The 20,991-nt window shown below is 34.6% G+C and overlaps 2 protein-coding genes and 1 long non-coding RNA gene across 5 annotated transcripts; 1 reads left to right on the top strand and 2 right to left on the bottom strand.

Moving 5' to 3' along the window:
* The first annotated feature begins 340 nt into the window (after positions 1 to 340).
* On the top strand, positions 341 to 1,957 carry LOC111394633 (3-oxo-Delta(4,5)-steroid 5-beta-reductase-like). The gene is made up of 2 exons (XM_023020546.1): positions 341 to 468; positions 581 to 1,957. Exons 1-2 carry the CDS (start codon positions 430 to 432, stop codon positions 1,709 to 1,711), a joined length of 1,170 nt encoding a protein of 389 aa, XP_022876314.1. The 5' UTR covers positions 341 to 429; the 3' UTR covers positions 1,712 to 1,957.
* Positions 1,958 to 12,432: 10,475 nt separating this feature from the next.
* LOC111394635 lies at positions 12,433 to 15,517 on the bottom strand. Of its 3 annotated transcripts, XR_002702656.1 has the most exons (4): positions 15,141 to 15,517; positions 14,912 to 15,044; positions 12,734 to 12,856; positions 12,433 to 12,652 (listed from the first exon to the last, which is right to left on the bottom strand). It is a non-coding gene; the product is annotated as an uncharacterized LOC111394635 (long non-coding RNA). The 3 variants fall into 3 exon arrangements; XR_002702655.1 differs by having other exon boundaries at positions 12,433 to 12,856; XR_002702657.1 differs by having other exon boundaries at positions 12,433 to 12,902.
* A 1,226-nt stretch (positions 15,518 to 16,743) lies between these two features.
* On the bottom strand, positions 16,744 to 20,268 carry LOC111394634 (probable protein phosphatase 2C 63). The gene is made up of 4 exons (XM_023020547.1): positions 19,806 to 20,268; positions 18,897 to 19,270; positions 17,630 to 17,866; positions 16,744 to 17,204 (listed from the first exon to the last, which is right to left on the bottom strand). The coding sequence occupies exons 1-4, from the start codon at positions 20,059 to 20,061 to the stop codon at positions 16,893 to 16,895; spliced, it is 1,179 nt and encodes a 392-aa protein (XP_022876315.1). The 5' UTR covers positions 20,062 to 20,268; the 3' UTR covers positions 16,744 to 16,892.
* Between the last annotated feature and the right edge of the window lie 723 nt (positions 20,269 to 20,991).

Consider the following 20,991-nt stretch of genomic DNA (forward strand, 5'->3'; position numbering starts at 1 on the left):
CAAAAAATTATCTTAAAATTACTCATAGTGGACCGTAGAAAAATCTACAAATTCTAATAAGAAAACATTTTAAGCCTCTGTTTAAGTCCTTTTTAATGGTATTTTTTTGAAGAACGAATAGCCAAATAGTAAGAAAATATTCTGAAATTATATGCAAAATTATCTTATTATGAAAACGTGAAAATGAAATGAATTTGAGGGAAAATAAATTGGTAACAATTATCAAGTCCAGACAAAAAAAGTAATAAAATAAAATAAAAAATAAATCTACACCTACTTCCGTGACCAAATCTCCAATCAATAGGACCTTTATCAATCACTCGACTGTGAAACTTCTTGAAGTTCCCCCAGCTCCCCCCCCCCCAACCCATCCGCCCCCCGGCAACCCTCTCTCTCTCTCTCAAGATTTCGCAACCCCTCTTGCTGAAAATGAGTTGGTGGTGGGCCGGAGCTATTGGCGCTGCAAAGGTAAGTTCTCATTTCAGACACATAGAGCATCTGTATACGGATTGTGTGTGGATACTCTGTACATATTAGTTTCTAGCGGTTAAAAGCCTTGTATGATTTGATCTTGAAACAGAAAAAATTCGAAGAAGATGAGGGGCCTATCAAACACCAAAGCGTGGCCCTGATAATCGGTGTCACCGGAATCGTGGGCAACAGTCTGGCCGAGATCCTCCCTCTCGCAGACACCCCTGGCGGTCCCTGGAAGGTCTACGGCGTCGCCCGCCGCCCCGAGCCATCGTGGAATGATGACAACCCAATTCAATACATCCGATGTGATATCTCAGATCATGAGGATGCTCAAGCTAAGCTTTCACCTCTAACGGATGTCACACACATCTTCTATGTCACATGGACCAGCAGATCCACTGAGGCTGAAAATTGCGAAGCCAATGGCAAAATGTTTAAGAATGTGCTCGATGCAATTATCCCCAATTGTCCTAACTTGAAGCACATTTGTTTGCAAACAGGAACGAAGCATTACATTGGTCCATTTGAATCCTATGGAAAGATAAAAACTCATGACCCTCCTTTCCACGAGGACTTGCCCCGTTTGGATTACCCAAATTTTTACTATACTCTCGAGGATATCCTGTTCGAGGAGGTGGAAAAGAAGGAGAATTTGACGTGGTCGGTTCATAGGCCAGGTACTATATTCGGATTTTCTCCGTATAGTATGATGAACTTAGTTGGGACCCTATGTGTTTACGCGGCTATTTGTAAGCATGAGGGCGTGCCATTGAGGTTTCCAGGGAGTAAAATTGCCTGGGATGGATATTCTGATTGTTCTGATGCAGATTTGATTGCCGAGCATCAGATATGGTCTGCGGTGGATCCCTACGCTAAGAATGAGGCGTTCAATATCAGCAATGGAGACGTATTCAAGTGGAAACATTTCTGGAAGGTATTGGCTGAGCAGTTCGAGGTGGAATATAGAGAGTTCGAAGAGGGGCAGAATCTGCACTTGCAGGAGATGATGAAGGATAAAGGGACAGTTTGGGATGAAATTGTACAGGAGAATGGATTAACGCCTACTAAATTGGAGGACATAGGGATTTGGTGGTTTGCTGATGTTGTTCTTGGCTCCGAATGTTACTTGAGTAACATGAACAAGAGCAAGGAGCACGGGTTTCTGGGATTCAGGAATTCGAAGAATTCGTTCATATCATGGATTGACAAGGTGAAAGCTTACAAGATCGCCCCTTAACTTAATCATCATCTATGTGTTCTTGGTGTACTTTTATGCTTCCTTGGTTTGTTATCTGTGGTTTCTTGGTGTATGATCGTGTGTTTAATGTGTCTTCTCTTTCAAAAAATGTTCTTTCTGAATGAGTCCCGCAATTTGGGTTGTAATGTGGTTATTCATTATGAATTTTGTAATAATAAGAAGGGAAATTGTGATGGATGGAAGCTTTTGTATAATGGAAAATGTAAAATATGGATTCTGATTTAAGCTTGTCAATTTTATTGAATCTTGCTCGAATAATAATCAAAGTTGGAATGGCTTCGAGCACGTTTCCATAGCCTTGATCTTGAAATCTTGTTATAATATGTCGAAGGGATGGATGATGAAAATTAACGTTGTACAAGGGCAGATTCTTATTGGATTTTATCATTTGTATCCGGAGTGTTACCTGCCCCTCACAGATGCAATGTGCTTTCGAATTTTGTCATAGCAAATCCTGGACTAGATGTTTCAAGATTGAACTGATGCAACATGTAATTAATGACATTTCATTTTGACCTTACCTATGTTTACACAAGTCCAACACCAGAATAGTAACATGTGTGGTGCTACTTGGGCTTTTAGTCCCGAGCCGAAGGACAACTCAAATGCCATAAAAACGACGATAGAAAAGGTAGACACAAAGTAACAGCAAAATAAAGCTTCATCTATCTAAAACATTTACTCATAGTCCCTTGGACGTTGTGCTAAATTGCAAGTGCACAATATTACGCGGTTGTTTGGGACGGATTTTTGATGCCCAAAAATTGATTTTTTTGCACGTTGGAAATGGAAATCAAAAGCAGCCATCATTTTTTATTGGCCCTCTCATAGGTGAGATCCACAGTCCACTTCAACGGCTCTTTTTTGGCTTAAAATCCACTGAAGAAGCAGAAACAAACAGGTCTTATAAGTAATAAAAGTTGACTTGAGTTCAGATCCATGAGGATTACATTATTAACTAGTAAAATTGATTTATCTTAACTTTATTTGAACGAGCAATTCAGTTAATGGAGACTTTAAAACTAAAAATCTAACTGAAGGCAAAGAAAGTCAATTGGTTAGTTAAATTCAGTAAAATTGAGTTATTAGGACTTCATGATTTTATCTTAGCTTATTTCTTTCAATTTCATATGTATGAACTGTTGGAATCAAATTCTAATATTTGAAGATACAGATTTGTTAATAAAACAATATTTTCTTTTGAGTTTCAAACTCAAAAACATTTGCACATATTGTTTTGCGTGAGAGATATTGAGAGAGGCAGTGAGTGGAGAGAATTTGCCATTATATAATATATAGAGTGAATGGTGGTGGGATAAGACAAAAGCAGCTAATAGAGAGAGAAGAAAGAATTGAGGGAAAAGTTAAGAGGACGTGGTATGAATGTATTGGCAGTATGAAAAAGTTGTGTAGAGACATTGGGTGTGTAATTCCATTTTGTATATTTTGTTAATAAAATAATATTTTCTTTGAGTCTTAAACTCAAAAATATTTTCATAAATTGAAGTTGCCATTTGTTATTTTCCTATTGCATTCATTGAATCTCATACATTTGGGAATATTATAGATGACAATATTCTTCTTTCACGTGAAAAATCTAACTGGCTTGTTGCAATGGCAAACATGTTACTCGTGTAATTGGAAGCTATTGGGTGATTTTTTTTTTCTTTTTCATTTTTTTTTTGGAAAATTTCTTGTTCCAATTTATTTGCAGAGTAATTTTTTTTTTTTTTTATGTTTATTCATCTCTAGTTTTCGAAAACTCAAGTATATGTCGCGTCAATGTTTGACATGATAGAAACTTAGGGCACCAAGCAAGGCGGGGAAAAGATGCTTGAGCAAGGCCAGAATGTTACTTGAGTACCATGAACAAGAGCAAGGAGCACTAGTTTTTGGGATTCAGGAATTCGAAGAATTCGTTCATGTCATGGATTGACAAGGTGAAAGCTTACAAGATCGTCCCTTAACTTGATCATCATCTATGTGTTCTTGGTGTACTTTTATGCTTCCTTGGTTTGTTATCTGTGGTTTCTTGGTGTATGTTCGTGTGTTTAATGTGTCTTATGTTTCAAAAAAATGTTCTTTCTGAATCGTTCTCGCAATTTGGGTTGTAATGTGGTTATTCATTGCGGAGAAAATGTGCACAATGATGTTGGGCTGGCCTCATAATCTGTTGGGCTGCTTGGCCGGTTAGCCCAAGTGATAAAATGGTGTTAGTTAACATTGGCAAAAATGTGTGGTTGCTAAAATGTATTTTCTCTTTATTTGAATGGATGCTTATGATTTAGCCAATTGTCGCCTTATTCACCGTTGGATGGAAAGATCTTCCATACGACTCTCATTAGGGTTTTCTGGCTGCGAGACTTTTGATATGATTCTCATTCCCTGCCTCTCGAACTCTCACTGAAGCTATACATCTTCCATCTCCAAAATCAGTCCAGAAAGCCTCCTTGATCTGAAACTTCCAGTTTGAATAAACCTTGAGTGATTTGTATATTGTAAAGTTGTGATTCTTGAGTGAATGATTGTATCAAAAGAGGGGCTAGTGTTGAAAGAATCTTGAGTGATTATCTGAGTGCCATGAGTTGTATTTGCTGGATGGTTTCATCGATTCCATTAATATAGTGATTTCTTCTGGTGGTGGAAGCTCAAAAGGGGATTAGGAACTCTGGTTCTGAACCTCTTGCCTTAGGGCGAAAAATATCGTGTTCCTTTGCGTTCTTATGTTTCTTTTAGCTTTATGTTTTATTATTTCATATTTTTGTCAATTAAAGTTAGCTGACTTTTGTGAACTAATCGTATCAGTGGTATCAGAGCATGTTGACGGTGGTTCTCGACTCCTATTCTGGTGGATTTGAATGTTTCTGTATACGTTCAGTAGATTTCTGTCATTTATTTGAAACCCTAATAAGGGATTCCGGTCAGTTCGTTCCTGTTATTTCGAGTTACAATATATAATATTTGCCTATACTCTGTGACCCTTGCAACTGTGGCAAAATTTATAAATCGAAGACTTTTCGGTAGTTCCTTTGTCTAGAAACCGTGAGTTGTCTAGAATCTGAGGGCTATCTTGAATTAAAAGTTGAGGGTTTAAGCTCCATTTTATGATTATTTGCAAGTATTCTGTATATAGTGTATATAGCATGCTGTGATTATGTTACTGTGACCTGATAATTTGTCGTTTTTGAGTAAACTGCTTATTCATGTAACGAATGAATTGCTTAGTTTTCTACTAAATAATCTATTACATACAACTTGTTGTTTGTACACTTTATATTGTTTACTGTGTATGACATTTGAGATCCCCGCATGTTGTATATACTGTTCAAAATTTATGTGATCTGCTTGCACTGTTAAAAATCAAATTGTGTTTTGATCATGTCAACTAAAGTTTGAACTAGAAATTTTTAATGGTAAATGAGACTTTAGTCTTTGGCGCCAGAAAATGCGAGCCCTTTTTCTTCAACAAAACATGGCCTAATGATATGGAAGAAACTAAGAAAATTTAACTTGATGAAACTGCATGGATTTCTATATTCTTGCATTTGTCTAACAATGTGTTAAGAGAGATTGGTGAGACAAAAAATGCCACTGAGTTGTGGAAAAAATTAGAAGATATTTATCTTTATCTGAATAAAATCATGTCTAATAAATTGTATCTTCTAAAACAATTTTTTTGGTTTCAAATTGGACCAATCTCTTGATCTTGAGGCAAACATTAATAGATTTAATGGATTATCCTGTGACCTAGCCAACTGTGATGAGAAACTTTCAAAAGATCAGTTGGCTGTGGTTTTGTTAAATTCAATAAGTGATAGATATAGAGATGTTAAAAATGCTATGGAATATGGAAGGGAGAATCTAACTACCGATGTTATAATAAATGCATTGAGAAATAAATCCAGGACACAAGAAAAATATGAACTTTAAAGATAAAATGAAAACTAAGACTAAGGGTAAAAAATGTTTTTACTGTTTAGGTGAAGGTCATTTTATCAAAAATTGTCATAAGAGACTTAATAATTTGAAGAATAAGTCTAATAATGATGGTGGTGCTGCCTTGGCCTATAATAATGAGTCCAACATAGATGAGGTTTATGTTGCTGTACACAGTCCACCTAATCAGGAGAGGATCTTTGACTCTAGTTGCACCTTTCACATGTGTCCTAAAAGAATGTGGTTTGCCGAGTTTGAAAATGTAAATGGAGGCCAAGTTCTAATGGGTAATCACATGTCTTGTCAAGTAAAAGGAATAGGAACTATTACCTTAAGGCTTGATGGCTATAATGAATTGACCTTACAAAAGACTAGGTATGTTCCTCACTTATAAAGAATTTTGATATCCTTAGGTGTCTTGTATGACCTAAACTGCAATATTGTGATTAAAAAAGGATACATTAAAATCTTGAGGAGCTCTCGACTTGTTGCCGAAGCCCCCAAGAGACATGGGTTTTACATTTTACACACTCAAAACCTTTTTTGACTCCACATTAGCAGCAATTTTTGCCCCCAGTGATAAGTCACAATTATGACATAAAAGATTGAGCCATATTAGTGACAAAGGCTTACAGATTTTGGAAAAAAAAGGTGCCTTTGGTAAAGGCATAATTGAGAAACTTGGTTTTTGTGATCATTGCATACTAGAAAGCCAAATAGATTACCATTTCTGCCTGGATGCATAAATCTATGTCTATTCTTGAATATTTGCATGTTGATCTTTGGGGACTAGCTTCTGTGCCCACACATACTGGTTTCAAATTTTTCCTTTTAATCATACATGATTTTCTTAGGAAAAATTGGCTCTTTCTGCTTAAATATAAGTCTGACACTTTTACTGCTTTTAAAGATTAGAAAATCTTGATTGAGAATCAGACAAATAAAAAGATTAAAGTATTGAGGATTGACATGTGCTTGAGTTATGTAATTATGAATTTGATGAATTGTGCAAAGTGCACGGTATTCTAAGACACAAGAGTGACACATACCTCCACAACAAAATGGTTTGGTGAAAAGAATGAACCGAACTATTCTTGAGAGAGTTAGATGCACGCTATTAGGTTTTGGTCTTCCCAAGTTATTTTGGGGAGAAGTTGCGAAAACTGCTAGTTATCTCATCAATAGAAGCCCCACTAGTACTATACAATTTAAATCCTTTGAAGAAGTTTGGAGAGGAAAACCTGTAAATTTGAGTAATCTGAAAATATTTGGCTGTGTAGCCTTTTACACACCAATCTGAAGGGAAACTTGAACCTAGAGCCCTTAAGTATGTTTCTTTGGGCTATGATGAAGGGGTGAAGGGGTATAGACTTTGGTAAAAGAGACCAATGGTTATAAGATCATTTTGAGTATAAATGTGGCGTTTAATGAGCTGATCTGCCTTGTTTGAAATCTGAAAATAACACTAATGAATCTGGTCAAACTGAAAATTAAGGAAGGGGAACTAAAATTGAGGTGGAACAAGTTAATAATGATAATCTATAACCTGATCAGATTGAAAATTGTGAGATTGAGGCTCAAAATATTGATGAAACTGATCAAAATGAATCTGATTTTGAAGTTAATCAACCCTTAAATGATTATCAACTTGCTAGAGATAGAGAAAGGAGAGAAATAAGATCACCTATGAGATTTGATGATGAAATATCTCTTCTTACTGTTCAGGGGTTCATTGACAATGAACTCGAGTTCTATATAGATGTTATGAGTAGCAAGGACTCTGAGCATTGGCTAGCTGCAATGCATGATGAGATGAAATCTTTGAGGAAGAATAAAAATTGGACCTTAGTTAAGAGACCTAAGGGAAATAGAATTATAGATTGCAAGTGGATCTATAAAATCAAAAGAGGTGAAAAAGTTGAGAACGACATTAGATATAAAGTAATACTTGAAGCTAAGGGTTTCGCTCAAAATGAGGGGATATACTTTAATGAAATATTTTCGCTCGTTGTAAAATTTACAATTGTTAAGTCATACTAGCTCTTGCAACTCAATTTAATTAATAATTGGATCAATTAGATGTAAAAACTGAATTTTTAAATGGGGATCTTGAAGAAACTATTTTTATGGAACAACCTAAAGATTTTGAAGTGAATAAAAATTTAGACTTAGTATGCCTTCTTAAAAAGTCACTTTATAGTTTAAAACAAACTCCAAGACAATGGTACAAGAAATTTGACAGTTTTGTGCTTGGACTTGATTTTAAAAGAAGTAATTTCGATACCTGTCTTTATTATAAAGGAAACGGAGGTAAGAATTTACTCTATCTTCTACTTTATGTAAATGACATGCTTTTAGCAAGTCATGACATAAAGAAAACAGAATCAATTAAAGACAAATTAAAATTAAAATTTGAAATGAAGGATTTAGGTCCTGTTAGAAAAATTTTGGGTATCGAAATGAAAAGAAATAGAAAAGAGGGCACAATAAGTCTAAGTAAAAAATCTTATACTTTGAAAGTACTTGAAAGATTTGCTATAACTAGTGCTAAAAGTGTGAGCTTACCTTTAGTAAATTACTTCAAATTATCTAATGATCAATGTCCCAAAACTGAAGATGAGTTTAAAAGAATGGCTAGAGTGCCATATTCTAATGCTGTGGGGTCAATTATGTATCTAATGATTTGTTTTAGACCCGATTTGGCCTTTGCAATAAGTGTATTGAGTAGATACATGTCTAATCCTGGTGAGGTTCATTGGAAAGCTATGAATTGGCTTCTAAGATATATTAAAGGAACCTGTGACCTAGGAATTTAGTATAGAAAACAATCTGAGGGTGCGATCTTGAGGGGTTACATGATTCTGATTATGCAGGTGATATGGATAACAGAAAATCTACTTCTGCCTATGTGTATACTTTATGTAATTCCTGTATAAGTTGAAAATCACAATTACAAAAGATTGTTGCATTATCTTCAATTGAAGTAGAATATATAGTCGCTACTGATGCAATTAAAGAAGGAATTTGGCTAAAAAGACTTTTAAATGAATTTGGTTTCATAACTGATGGAGTCTTACATTCCAATAGCCAATCTGCTATATATTTGAGTAGAAATCCTATGCTACATAATAGAACAAAAGATGAGGTGAAATTTCAATTCTTAGAGGTGTAATTTCTTGAAGTGTCGTTAAACTTGAAAAGAATTCTACACAATTTAATCATGCTAATGTTGGAACCAAAGTGTTGCCTTTAAACAAATTTTTGGGCTGTTTAAAATAGTCGAACATTAACTTTTGTTGATTTGTGTATCAAGAATAAGAGCAAATGATATTTAAACTGGAATCACTATAAGAATGATGGGATCATTGTACCAAGGTGGAAAATGTGGCACAATGATGTTGGGTTGGCCTGATAAACTGTTGGGCTACTGGGCCGATTAGTCTAAGTGATAAAATGGTGTCAGTTAACATTGGCAAAAACCTGTGGTTGCTGAAAGGCGTTTTCCCTTTATTTGAATGGATGCTTATGATTTAGCCAATTGTTTCCTTATTCACCGTTGGATGGAAAGATCTTCTAGGGTCTTCTATATGACTCTCATTAGGGTTTCTGGCGGTGAGACTTTTGATATGATTCTCATTCCCTGCCTCTCGAACTCTCACCGAAGCTGTACATCTCCCATCTCCAAAATCAGTCCAGAAAGCCTCCTTGATCTGAAACTTCCAGTTTGAATAAATCTTGAGTTATTTGTAAATTGTGAAGTTGTGATTCTTGAGTGAATGATTGTATCAAAAGAGGGGCTAATTTTGAAAGAATCTTGAGTGATTATCTGAGTGCCATGAGTTGTATTTGCTGGATGGTTTCGTCGATTCCATTAATATAGTGATTTCTTCCGGTGGCGGAAGCTCAAAAGGGGATTAGAGATTTCGGTTTCGAACCTCTTGCCTGAGGGTGAAAAATATAGTGTTCCTTTGCGTTCTTATGTTTCTTTCAGTTTTATATTTTATTATTTCATATTTTTGTTGATTAAAGTTGCCGGACTTTGGTGAACTTATCGGAACATTCATTATGAATCTGTGATAATAAGAAGGGAAATTGTGATGGATGGAAGCTTTTGTATAATGGAAAATGTAAAATATGGTTTCTGATTTAAGCTTGTCAATTTTATTGAATCTTGCTTGAATCATAATCAAAGTTGGAATGGCGAGTTAGGAGATTCGAGCACGTTTCCATAGCCTTGAACTTGAAATCTCGGTATAATATGTTGAAGGGATGGATGATGAAAATTAACGTTGTACAAGGACAAATTCTTATTTGAACAGATGCAATGTGCTTTCGAATTTTGTCATAACATTTCGTTTGCTAATCCTAGACTGGATGTTACAAAATTGAACTGATGCAACATATAATTAATGACATTTCATTTTGACCTTACCTATATGCACACAAGTCCGACACCCAAATGGAAACATGTGGGGTGCTAATCGAGCTGTTAGTCCTGAGCCGAAAGACAACTCAAATGCCATGAAAACGACGATAGAAAAGGTCGACCCAAAGTAACAGCAAAATAAAGCTTCATCTATCTAAAACATTTACTCATAGTCCTATGAACGTTGTGCTAAATTGCAAGTGCACAATATATTAAAACTAAAAATCTAACTAAAGGCAAAGAGAGTCAATTGGTTGGTTGAATTCAATAAAATTGAGATATTAGGACTTGATGATTTTATCGTAGCTTATTTAGTTCAATTCCATATGTATGAACTGTTGGAATCCAATTCTAATATTTGAAGATACAGCACCGACCTTAAAGAAAACTCTAGTCTAGAGAAAAATATAAAGTGCAGCCCATTTCTTGAACCTTATTCTTCAAGCAGTTGGGAACAATCCAGAAAAGCTGCTATATCCACCGCCAATTGCAAGACTAATTTAACCCATTTTCACCGCCGTATTGGAAGAAACTAGAAGGCAATTCCACTGACATTATTGGGTATAAATAGGAGTCTCAGCCAGCCATGCAGAGGGTGAGAAGAGCAGAGATAGAAATTGAGAGAAGCAGTGAGTGGAGTGAATTTTTCAGTGTATAATATAGACTGAATGGTGGTGAGATAAGAGAAAAGCAGCATAGAGAGAGAAGAAAGAATTGAGGGAATAGTTAGAGAAAGTGGCATGAATGTTTTGGCAGTATGAAAAAGTTGTTTGGAGACATTGGGTGCGTAATTCCATTGTGTTGTGTATATTGTTAATAAAATAATTTATTTGCCGAGTAATATTTTTTATGTTTATTCATCTTTAGTTTTTCGAAAACTCGAGTATATGTCGTGTTGATGTTTGACATGATAGAAACTTAAGGCGCCAAGCAAGGCCGGGAAAAGATGCTTGAGCGCCAATGAGTGAAGCCCACCACCCTTGTAGTGCTTGAGTTCTGCTCAAACGTTCTTAGTAAATATCTGGGTCCGCCCTTTTGTGTGATGTTAGAACCGGAATAGGAATTTGGATGATTGCTAATTGGGCAGTAATCAAAATTCTAAAAATATTTAGTTAATTAAATTAAACACATTGGTGTTAAGTACATTACCCTTGAAGCGTGTTTACGCTTTTTCTCAATTGTTGTATCCTCGAACCTCCAAAATCATCTTCATCGCCATCACCCAACTCCAAAATCTTCTTCGATGGTGGTAATAGTAGTGATGATGGTGGTAATAGCAGTGATGATGGTGGCTAAGGTGAAGGTTCCTCCACCAACGAATAGGTTGGGTTGTTTGAGTGAGCCGGTGGGTAGCCGTTGGAGTTGGGTGGTTGTGTGAATTGAGAAAGATAAATATTTTTGTCAACTCACATGTTTTTGGATGAAGAAGTCCTTAGGACACATTTATTAAAGGTTTGGGACCTCTATTGCAAATGTTTAAATGTTAGAAATTTCCCTTTTTTTAATTAATATAATAAAAAGGTTAAAAGATGAGTTCACCGTTTTTAAAATTGATCAGGTCAAATGCTGACTAGTCAATCTAGTCATCTTTATTAGATGAACTAAGAATATTTATTTTGTCCATTTTTTGGTCCGACTCAAGTGCAATTTCTTGCAATTAACGAATTTTTGGACAAAAATCGTCCTTTGACCTCACAAATTTGAAAGTTTTGAAACCAAAACTGCTACAAATCAAAAGTTGGAATAAAATTTGCAAATTTAGGTCCACAATTGCAATTATCCCTAAGAAAAATTAATCATTTTGTCAACTCGCTGGGCACCGGACACTGCAAGTTCCCCGCCCTTCTTTCTCTCTCACACGCACACAGTTTGAAACAGAAAAAATTCAAAGAAGATGGGGGCACCGGTCAAACACCGAAGCGTGGCCCTAATAATCCGGCATAGTGGGCAACAGTCTGGTCCACTATGCTAGGAATGAGGCGTTCAATATTAGCAATGGGGACGCATTCGAGTGGGAAGCATTTCTGGAGTTTGTCGGCTGAGCAGTTTGAGGTTGAAAGTAAAGAATTCGGGAATTCTAAGAATTTTTTCTTTACGTGGATCGAGAAGATGAAAACATACAAGATTGTCCCTTAATTGATCTTCGTCTATGCGTTCTTGTGGTATTTGCATGCTACCTTAGCCTCTCGTCTCTGTGTTTTCTTGGTGTATGATAATATAACTTCAGTTTTAAAGAATATCAGGGCAAGAAAATGAATAATTCTGAAAAGAAGTGCTCTTCTTTCTGAATCACTCCGCAATGCGGATTATAATGTAGTTGTAACACAAAAAGCATGGAAAAACATCCAAAAATCAAGCAATTGGACTGACAAAATGCCAATTACAACTTTAGTAATTCTTGAAGGTATGACATACGCTATCTAATTGAAACTCATCAAGTTTTCTCTAATTACCTCAATCACTACAGGCGAACTCTGTTGTTCTTTCAAGGTGTCAAAGCTTGGAAAGTAAGAATGCAAGATCCTCATCAGAAACCTTCACATCAGTTGATGCTTACACTGAAAATTCACACATTAACGTACAAGCTACATATTAAGCGTCGAAACAAGTAACTCAAAATTATGGAAAATAACACGAACCTGTTCCCCTCTGTTCACAATGTCATAGAAGAATGAAAACAAGAACAATGGATTTCAGGGAAGCATAAATATTCCTCCTTCCTCTGGGATATCACCATTTTCGCATTTAAAGAAAGACGGGAACTGCGATCAAGCATTAATGACAATTACTCCAATCTCCCCTTCAACTCTGTTTATATTTTGATTAGACAGTCTCAAGACCGAGTAAAGGGGATGGTTGCAATATGCTAGCGGCCAACATAAAATTTGGTGAAATCTTATGATTCAAATTCTATTTCAAAGTCTCATTAGCCAATTTAAAATTTATTGAGACTATACTTAATGCATTTCCAAGAAACTTTTTAGATAAAGAGCATCAACACCGCGGGATTATATTAAAACTTTGATAAAACAAACAGAACATTGGTAAAATTGAATGAAAATGAATGTGGATATGAAATTCGAAAAGGAACAAGTTGAAAAAATGACATTTTAATCCAAAATTTGCAACTCAACAGTAGAATACTCAGCATTAAGGGCGACTAGAAACTTTTAAACATTTGAACGAAGCAAGGAATTCGTCCAAAACATTTGGAAGGCCACAGTTAATCTTGAAGAAAGGAGGTTATGCCATAGATGAAATAAATTTAAAAATGTTGTAAATAAAGTAGTATTTGTAAATGACTATTATATCCTTACAACCCTAGGTATTATGACTACTATATTCCTTGGAGCTTCTTCCCTATAGATATGGGACTTTGATTTTGAATGAAATACACACAAATTTATTAACTTCTTTATCTTCTTTTTTCTTTAGTTCATAACATGTTATCAACATGATTCTCTAAAATTCTAACAAATTAGTTTGAAGGTAACTATATCCAATCTCAAATCATACGCATTATATTTTTTCATTGTCGCATACATGCATAATTAATATTTTTACAGGCGCGTTGGAGATTGTATGCACATCTATATTCAACACAGCTATATGTATAGGGAGATGTTGGTTCCCCGCCTATAGGGGGCGCCATGTGACCCTATACAACTAGCTTTACTCATATGTATATCCTCTTTTTGCGTGAACTTGAAGGTCTGTATTCAACCTCTTGCCCGCGTGAATTTATTTTATATATGTAGATCTACTTTTTCGATTCACAATAATATGAAAAGGAAATTTTCACAATAATATATCTACTTTTTCGATTCAATTTCCGCTAATGATCTCAAGTCAATTCACATATTCTTTTTAATTTTTCTTCTTTCTTATGTTTTTAAAATGTATGTGTTTATGATGATTATTGAATACTCAATGTGTCTTTAACCTGATTAAATATTTTTAGATTTTTTTTATAAACTTTAAATTCATAATTTATAGGCCCTGCTTGACACACATTTTGTCAAAAAATACATTTTTAAACAGTGATTTGACATCATTTTAATAACACATTCTTCAATATAATAATATTACACGTAAATTCAATTTTTTTTTATTTTTTAATTATATATTTTCCATCAATATACTATTCAACAATGCATTCTTATGAAAATAATATGGCTCAAACCACGGCATAATATTGTTGCTCTTCAAGAAGCATAAATATGCAAATATTAATATTCTACTAGATTACATACTATTGAAGAGTTAATATTTTTAAATAATAGTTTGTTGATGCTTCTAAAGTAGCACAATATCATTAATATTTTAAAGGAATATTAATTACCCCTGAAGAGCATGACATTACACTTTCAATATTCCCAAAGAATGTTGACCTATTGCTCCAGAACAAACATACTTTATAATATATTAGAAGAATATTGCATAATTATTTGAATCAATTTATAATAATTAATATTCTAAAATAATGTTATTTTATTATTTTTGAAGAAGGCAATATAACACAAACAAATTAGGGGCGGAGCCAGAATTTTAGTTTAGCGCCGGCAAAAGTTTTTCAATGCCGGACGTTGAGGTTTTGGTCATAGATTTAATGATCCAGTGCAATTCAGTTACTCAATAAATCCAGCGCAATTCACAACTTCATATAATCAATTTACATTCCAATTCACACTTTCACATAATGAATTCACAATCACAGTGCAATATATACTTTCAATCCAGTGCAATTCACAACTTTACAATGCAATATATACTATTTTCCAAGTTTCAACTTCCAATTGACAGTGTAAGCAACTTACAATCGCATATTTGTAGAGAGTCAGATGCAACAATGAACTGGTCCACTGGAAGTCTGTGCCAAAATCAATTGAAGAGCAACGTGTACGAAGTGCTGCTTTGAGCAATTAAAGAATAAAGCGCTAATTTCACATGCTAAGAACAAAAAAAATATTATTACAATTTACACAAATCAAAATAACAAAAATAAGGAAAAAAATTCAAAGTCACTGGTGGAAATTGGGGCTTTACCTTTTTATTCTGCTGGCTACCCAACCGATTCAAAAATCAAAATCACCTTCTTCTGTTACAATGTAATGAGCGATTGGCGGAGCTGCTGTCATGCGCAGGCGTTGCCTGCTAGTCTGCAAGACTACAACGATCCAACGGAGATCAAAACTCGGAGCCCGAGAAGAATGTAGAGTCGGTCGGAGATGGGAGCAAGTCTGACCGGCTCCAGGAGGACGTGCCGTCGAAGATGGGAAGGGGAAAGACAGGCAGTGATGAATAGTGCGAAGGGACGAAGTCACGAAGGATTGAAGTGATTTTGTGATTGAATCGAAGAGTAATCAATTGAGAATTTGAGAAGAATGGGTCACAAGATCCCTAAATGGGTCAGAAGCATTGGGCTTATGTGTATATATATATATATGCCCAAAAGTTCAGTGCGGACAAATTTTCAAGGGCGTATATATATATATATATATATACCCAAAAGATCAGTGCGGGCAAATTAACTGGGCTCCGCCCTTGAAACCAATTATGATCATTCTTGAAGAATATTAAACGAAGATTTGATTCGATATTTTATGAGAATTTTATGTTAGTATTTGTTATTCACTAAATATAAAAAAAACTTTACAAATTTCTAAAGTCCGTGTGTTAATTAGAATAATAGAATTATACATTATATTAAATCAAAAGTTTAATTTAATTTTATTATTTGGCATGATTGATCAAACCACCAGATCAATAATGATGCGAACAATATTAAGAATTTGAATAACACACAATGAAGAACTAAAAGATTCTTCAATCCAATAAATTCACATATAATACTTGTTTTTGTATTGAAATTTGTTCATCTACCATCACTAGCTACAATTGGTAATGCCTCCCTAAAATCTTCAAAATTAATTAGGGCGATATATGGGGGTTCTGCTTCCCTTTATGCTACTGATATGATATTATTTGTATCTAATAGATATGATATATTTACTAGATGATTTCATGTTATTCGCAATTTAAAGTTTGCGAATTTATTGCTCAAATTTTAAATTATGGACATAATTTTTAAATTATACAATCAAGGCGATGTGTCTTGTTAATGTCGATGAGCTTAAATCTCAATATTTTAATAAATGTAATTAGGAATATCGATAAATATTCTAAAAGCATTTTCAAGAAACTCTTTATTTTTAAAGAAAACATTTAATTTTACTACTTCCAATCAAAAATATTTATTATTTGTCTCTATATTTTATTTTAATTAGTTTTACTCTAAATTATTTTATTATTTTTATATATTGAAAATTGAAAGACTTTGAATACATTTAATTTTACATTATTCTAAGTTTTATGCCATTTATATGTTTTTTTAAAGATTTTTGCATTTTCAAATTTGTATTAATTTATTGTGCTTGCATATGATAATTCTTTTTTAAAGAATTTCATAAATATAATTTTCCTTTTTTTTTCAATCAACCAATAATACTAGTATAATTTGGGGTTCTCACCTAAGTGGGACCTTAGGCGAGGCCCACTCCGCTTATAGTCAGGGCCGCCACTATATATCCAACGCCGGGATTCACAAACGCAATCTGCTAACTCAACCCAAAGTAAAATAGCATTCGAAGAACAAAAAAATTGGTTATTTTCTGTTAGAATCTAATGCAAAACCTTGCTTTTTCATCTCAGCATCCAATATCAATTATAAGTTTTATTTACAGCAAACCTGTATACAAAAATACCAATTTTTTGGTTTCAACACCGGAATAATTCTATTTAGGATACTGCCAATATATGCCGAGACTCCTCGTTGGCGAAAATCTTGTCAACTGGATTTTCCTCCACTTCATCTGAATTATAGGAGAAGATGTCAACAGGGGCACTTGTGCTCCCAATAGACCCAATAGACCCTTGCTTGTGTTTAGGCCTTTTATGATGATCGTGATCCAGATAGATCACAATCACAGTAATATCATCATGGAAATGACGCCTAACTCCCTTTTCGATCTTTCTAATGTCCTTGTATCTCACCTCCCTCTTCTTTGCCGCCTTGTGAATGGCAGCTTCGACTAATCGTTTGGCTATACCCTGTAAAATTTTCAGAGCAACGACAAGCAAGTCAAACTCTCTGTTCCAACCAAAAACTTTCGAGAAATGACTGGCCGAATGCTAAACAAGAACAACAATGTTATATCTCATAATCTAAAAGCTGATGCCTTGCCATTGTGTTTTAACTGATTGAGCAAATGAATTCTCATTCTTGTTTCATGTTTTTAACAAGAAACGCCTCATAAAAATGATAGAAAGTGATTTGTAGAGTAACATAGCATTTAAAAGCAATTGGGAATAATACGAGATCCTTGCAATCCTAATACAGTGGTCTTTATATAGGAACAGCTAGTAAAGTAAATGATGAGAGTAAAATGTAAGGCAAAAACTGGAGGAAAACCATCCACGTGTTAGTGTCTGTGCTGAAATTGTATCTGTAAAAGTAGCAGGGAAGAGAGACTTACAGCTCTAGGGTATTTAAATACGATATCCACTGCTTCTTCATCACTGAGATGCTCCCAGAGGCCATCTGAGGCAAAGATTATGAACAAATCTTGTGGCCTGAGCTTCCGAGTTACAATTGACGGTTCAGCTGTTAATAGTGGTCTCTTCAGAGGAACAGGGTTTCCAAATTGTAAGAAAAGTGGGTCTCTGTTAAAATCAGGCTTTTTCAGATAGACATCGCCAATAGATCTTGACACCTGGAAATTATAATTGCACAAATTAGCATCTTACATGACAGTTTGACAGTATAAAAAGAGAAGAGTAAATAGAAACAGTCAATAACAGATATACACTCGATTTCTACCAACACAATGCAAACTCTAAATTATAAGGAAAGAAAAAGACTAGATCCTAAAAATTATATGAGCATCATGCAAATTTATAGCCATCCGGATGGACAAAAACAAAGGCAGAGGACTAAAATTTCACCAGAATCACAATACTTTGCCCTGTAAGATCTTCAAGGACATCTCATGAGCAGAAGGCCCATAATTTCAGCTGCATGAGACATTGGGAAGAGAGGCAGAGAATGTGATTTCTGTATGAGTAGAGAAGATATGGCCCTTTAGAAAATGAATATGCGGCACACAATAAATGAATTATACGTGACTATTTTGGATAGTCCAAAGAATAAAAGATAATCATCTTTCAAAGAAAAATAGAAAGGGAAGTGTAAACATTGAAGCAAATGATTTTACAATATGTGACATAACACATATTCGTGCCAGTACCAAAAGCAAATTTGCAATGTGCGATATAACACATTCCAGTACCAGAAACACACAGGTGCTAGTATCTTTAGTAAGACGGGCATGCGAGTTTTCCCAGTTATAGCTGGGGATTTTGGAACAATCGAAACTTAAAAATTGTAATAAAGAATATTAGTGCTACAATGAGGAAGCCTCCGATGTTAAGAGCCATGCATCACCCTTTCTCAACCTTCATTCAGCATATCACAAATATCTGAATTTGATCGATGGTTGATGGAGGAGCTCTCTTAGTAGCTTCTCTATAAAGATTTGGCTTAAATAGTATAGTGAGGGAAGTCAAAAATCAATCAGAAGCCTCAGCCATTCAAAGTCGCTGATCTAGATTCAAGGATCAGTCCAAATTGAGTTTAATCACAGTAAAGACAATACATTGTGTATTTCTAAATGCTCATTGTATTAGTGTATATATGGACAAATTAGTTAGTAGTAGCCAAAGAAGAACAATGAAAATAATCACCTGGATTATGCCCTTGATTCTCCAAACACCATGACAATTGACAACTATAGGCGAATCATCAGGATGTTGAGCTTCAACCTCCATCCTTACACTTTCACACGACACGTTATGATCCGTTGACAAACGTTCTGCCACCACCGAATTCCTCTTCCTATCAGAACCTCGGCTACCAAGCACTGCTCTTGAGTCTCCTAAATTCGCGACATACAGTTGACCATCAGAAATTGCACCGACAAGACAACATGATCCAACTGAAACAATCTGCGGTCTGAAAGGCAATGATTGCTTCACCAAACGAGTAAAATCCTCTTCTGTAGCATTAAATGCCTTCTTTATTACATCCACAGATAACCCTCCATGTTCTTTGGTAAATTCTGAAAATAGTCGAACGCGTTGCGGATAAAGAAAATAATATTTAAAGATTTTCTTTATTTATTGAAGGATAAGTCAATACTCAATCAAACACAGCCAATTTATACAAGAGGGCTATGCAATTCATAGAACAGTCACTTAACAATAAAAAAGGTTACTTAGAAACAAAAGCAATAATAATAATAAACAGGTATAAATGGTCCCAGATAGAAATAATAAGAAGACACAAAAATCTCACAATTTTAAGAATAAAAACTAAAACCCCTTTCAAAAATTTCCTTATAAAGTTCATAATTCATACCGAGAGAAGCGCAAAAAACACTTTAAACAAAAAAGAGTCACAAGTATACTCTTCAAACTCACAATTCATGTAGTACAAAAATAAAAAATACACACGCATCTCCAGATAAACAGCATCATCTCATGTCTGTATGCAATCATACATAATTACAAATAAGAAATGATAATCCACACACATTAAAATGGAGAAAACCCACAAAAAACAGAGCAAAAGAGAATTGTGTATGCCAATATTACTTCGTAAATAAGGGAAAAGGTGGCGGTTAACAAAAAGGGAGGCTTCAGGGCCTCCGTGTCCATCATAAACGCCGATGTAAGTTGCCGATGGCGAAGTGTAGACTTGGCTCTGGTCTTCGAGGCGTGAATTAGCCTGCACAACAGCTATAGAAAAGTCTCCAGTTGCGTGTGGCTTCAAATCCATGTGCCATAACAACCCATCATTCCGAACACCACAACATCTCTCCAATGGTCTAAAACAGTAAGATCGCAGCATCTTCTATATCGAGATTCTTCTCCTTATTTTTTTTTTCAAAATACCCAATTTTAAAGTATTTTTATGAAATTTTGTTTGTGGGTATACTATGATTATACAGTTCTGTAAGAAATTAAGAATCAACGGGTGGAGGTGAATTCTGAGGGGGTTTATGGGAAGAAACTGGGGGAGAGAAGTTGAAATACCGCGTGAGAAAGAAGTGGAACAAGAGGAAAAAAAAAATTGAAAAACACACACGGTTACAACACTTTACACTACGCGTTTTAGGTTTCCGTACTTCAAATCAAATGGTTTAATACTCTTTTTCTTACTTACCCATTTTTATATAAATTTTGCAAATAGTGAGAATTTTTTTAAAATGTGGTTATAAGTAAAGAAAAATTTTGAATTTAAGTGTAAAATTATTTTAATTAATTAAGATAAAATTAAAAATTAGTTAGAGAAAAAATGAAGTTTAAAGAATTCGAGGACGGAATTACTTTTTTTTAAATTGGGTATTACTTAGAAAAATTAATTTTACTTCTTTTGTAAGCTTAGTCAAAGTATTTGATACTCTCCAAAAATGCACATATTATTCTAATCTAAAAAGTTGGTTGTAGATCGACCCTCAATTTCAATTTTGGGCGGTTTTGCTCTTACTTCTTATTTAGGTCCGTTTGATTACAAGAATGAATTTGGGTGGAAAGAAAACGAATTTCAGGGAATTGAATTACTTAGAATTTGTTTTATTAGGGATTGTTAATTAAATGTGTTTGATTGGTAATTTTTACCTGAAAAATGTTGAAATTTTAGATATTTTGGTGTTTGTTTGACTTTATTTTTCATGTACATTTTTAATTAAATGGATAAATTTTTTTATAACTGTTGATAGAATTTGTTTCGATTGCCCCAAAAAAAAAAAAAAAAAGCTGGAAAAGCCATTTTTTCACC

This window comes from Olea europaea, chromosome 5 (assembly GCF_002742605.1).
Source record: "Olea europaea var. sylvestris chromosome 5, O_europaea_v1, whole genome shotgun sequence".
NCBI lineage: Eukaryota > Viridiplantae > Streptophyta > Magnoliopsida > Lamiales > Oleaceae > Olea > Olea europaea.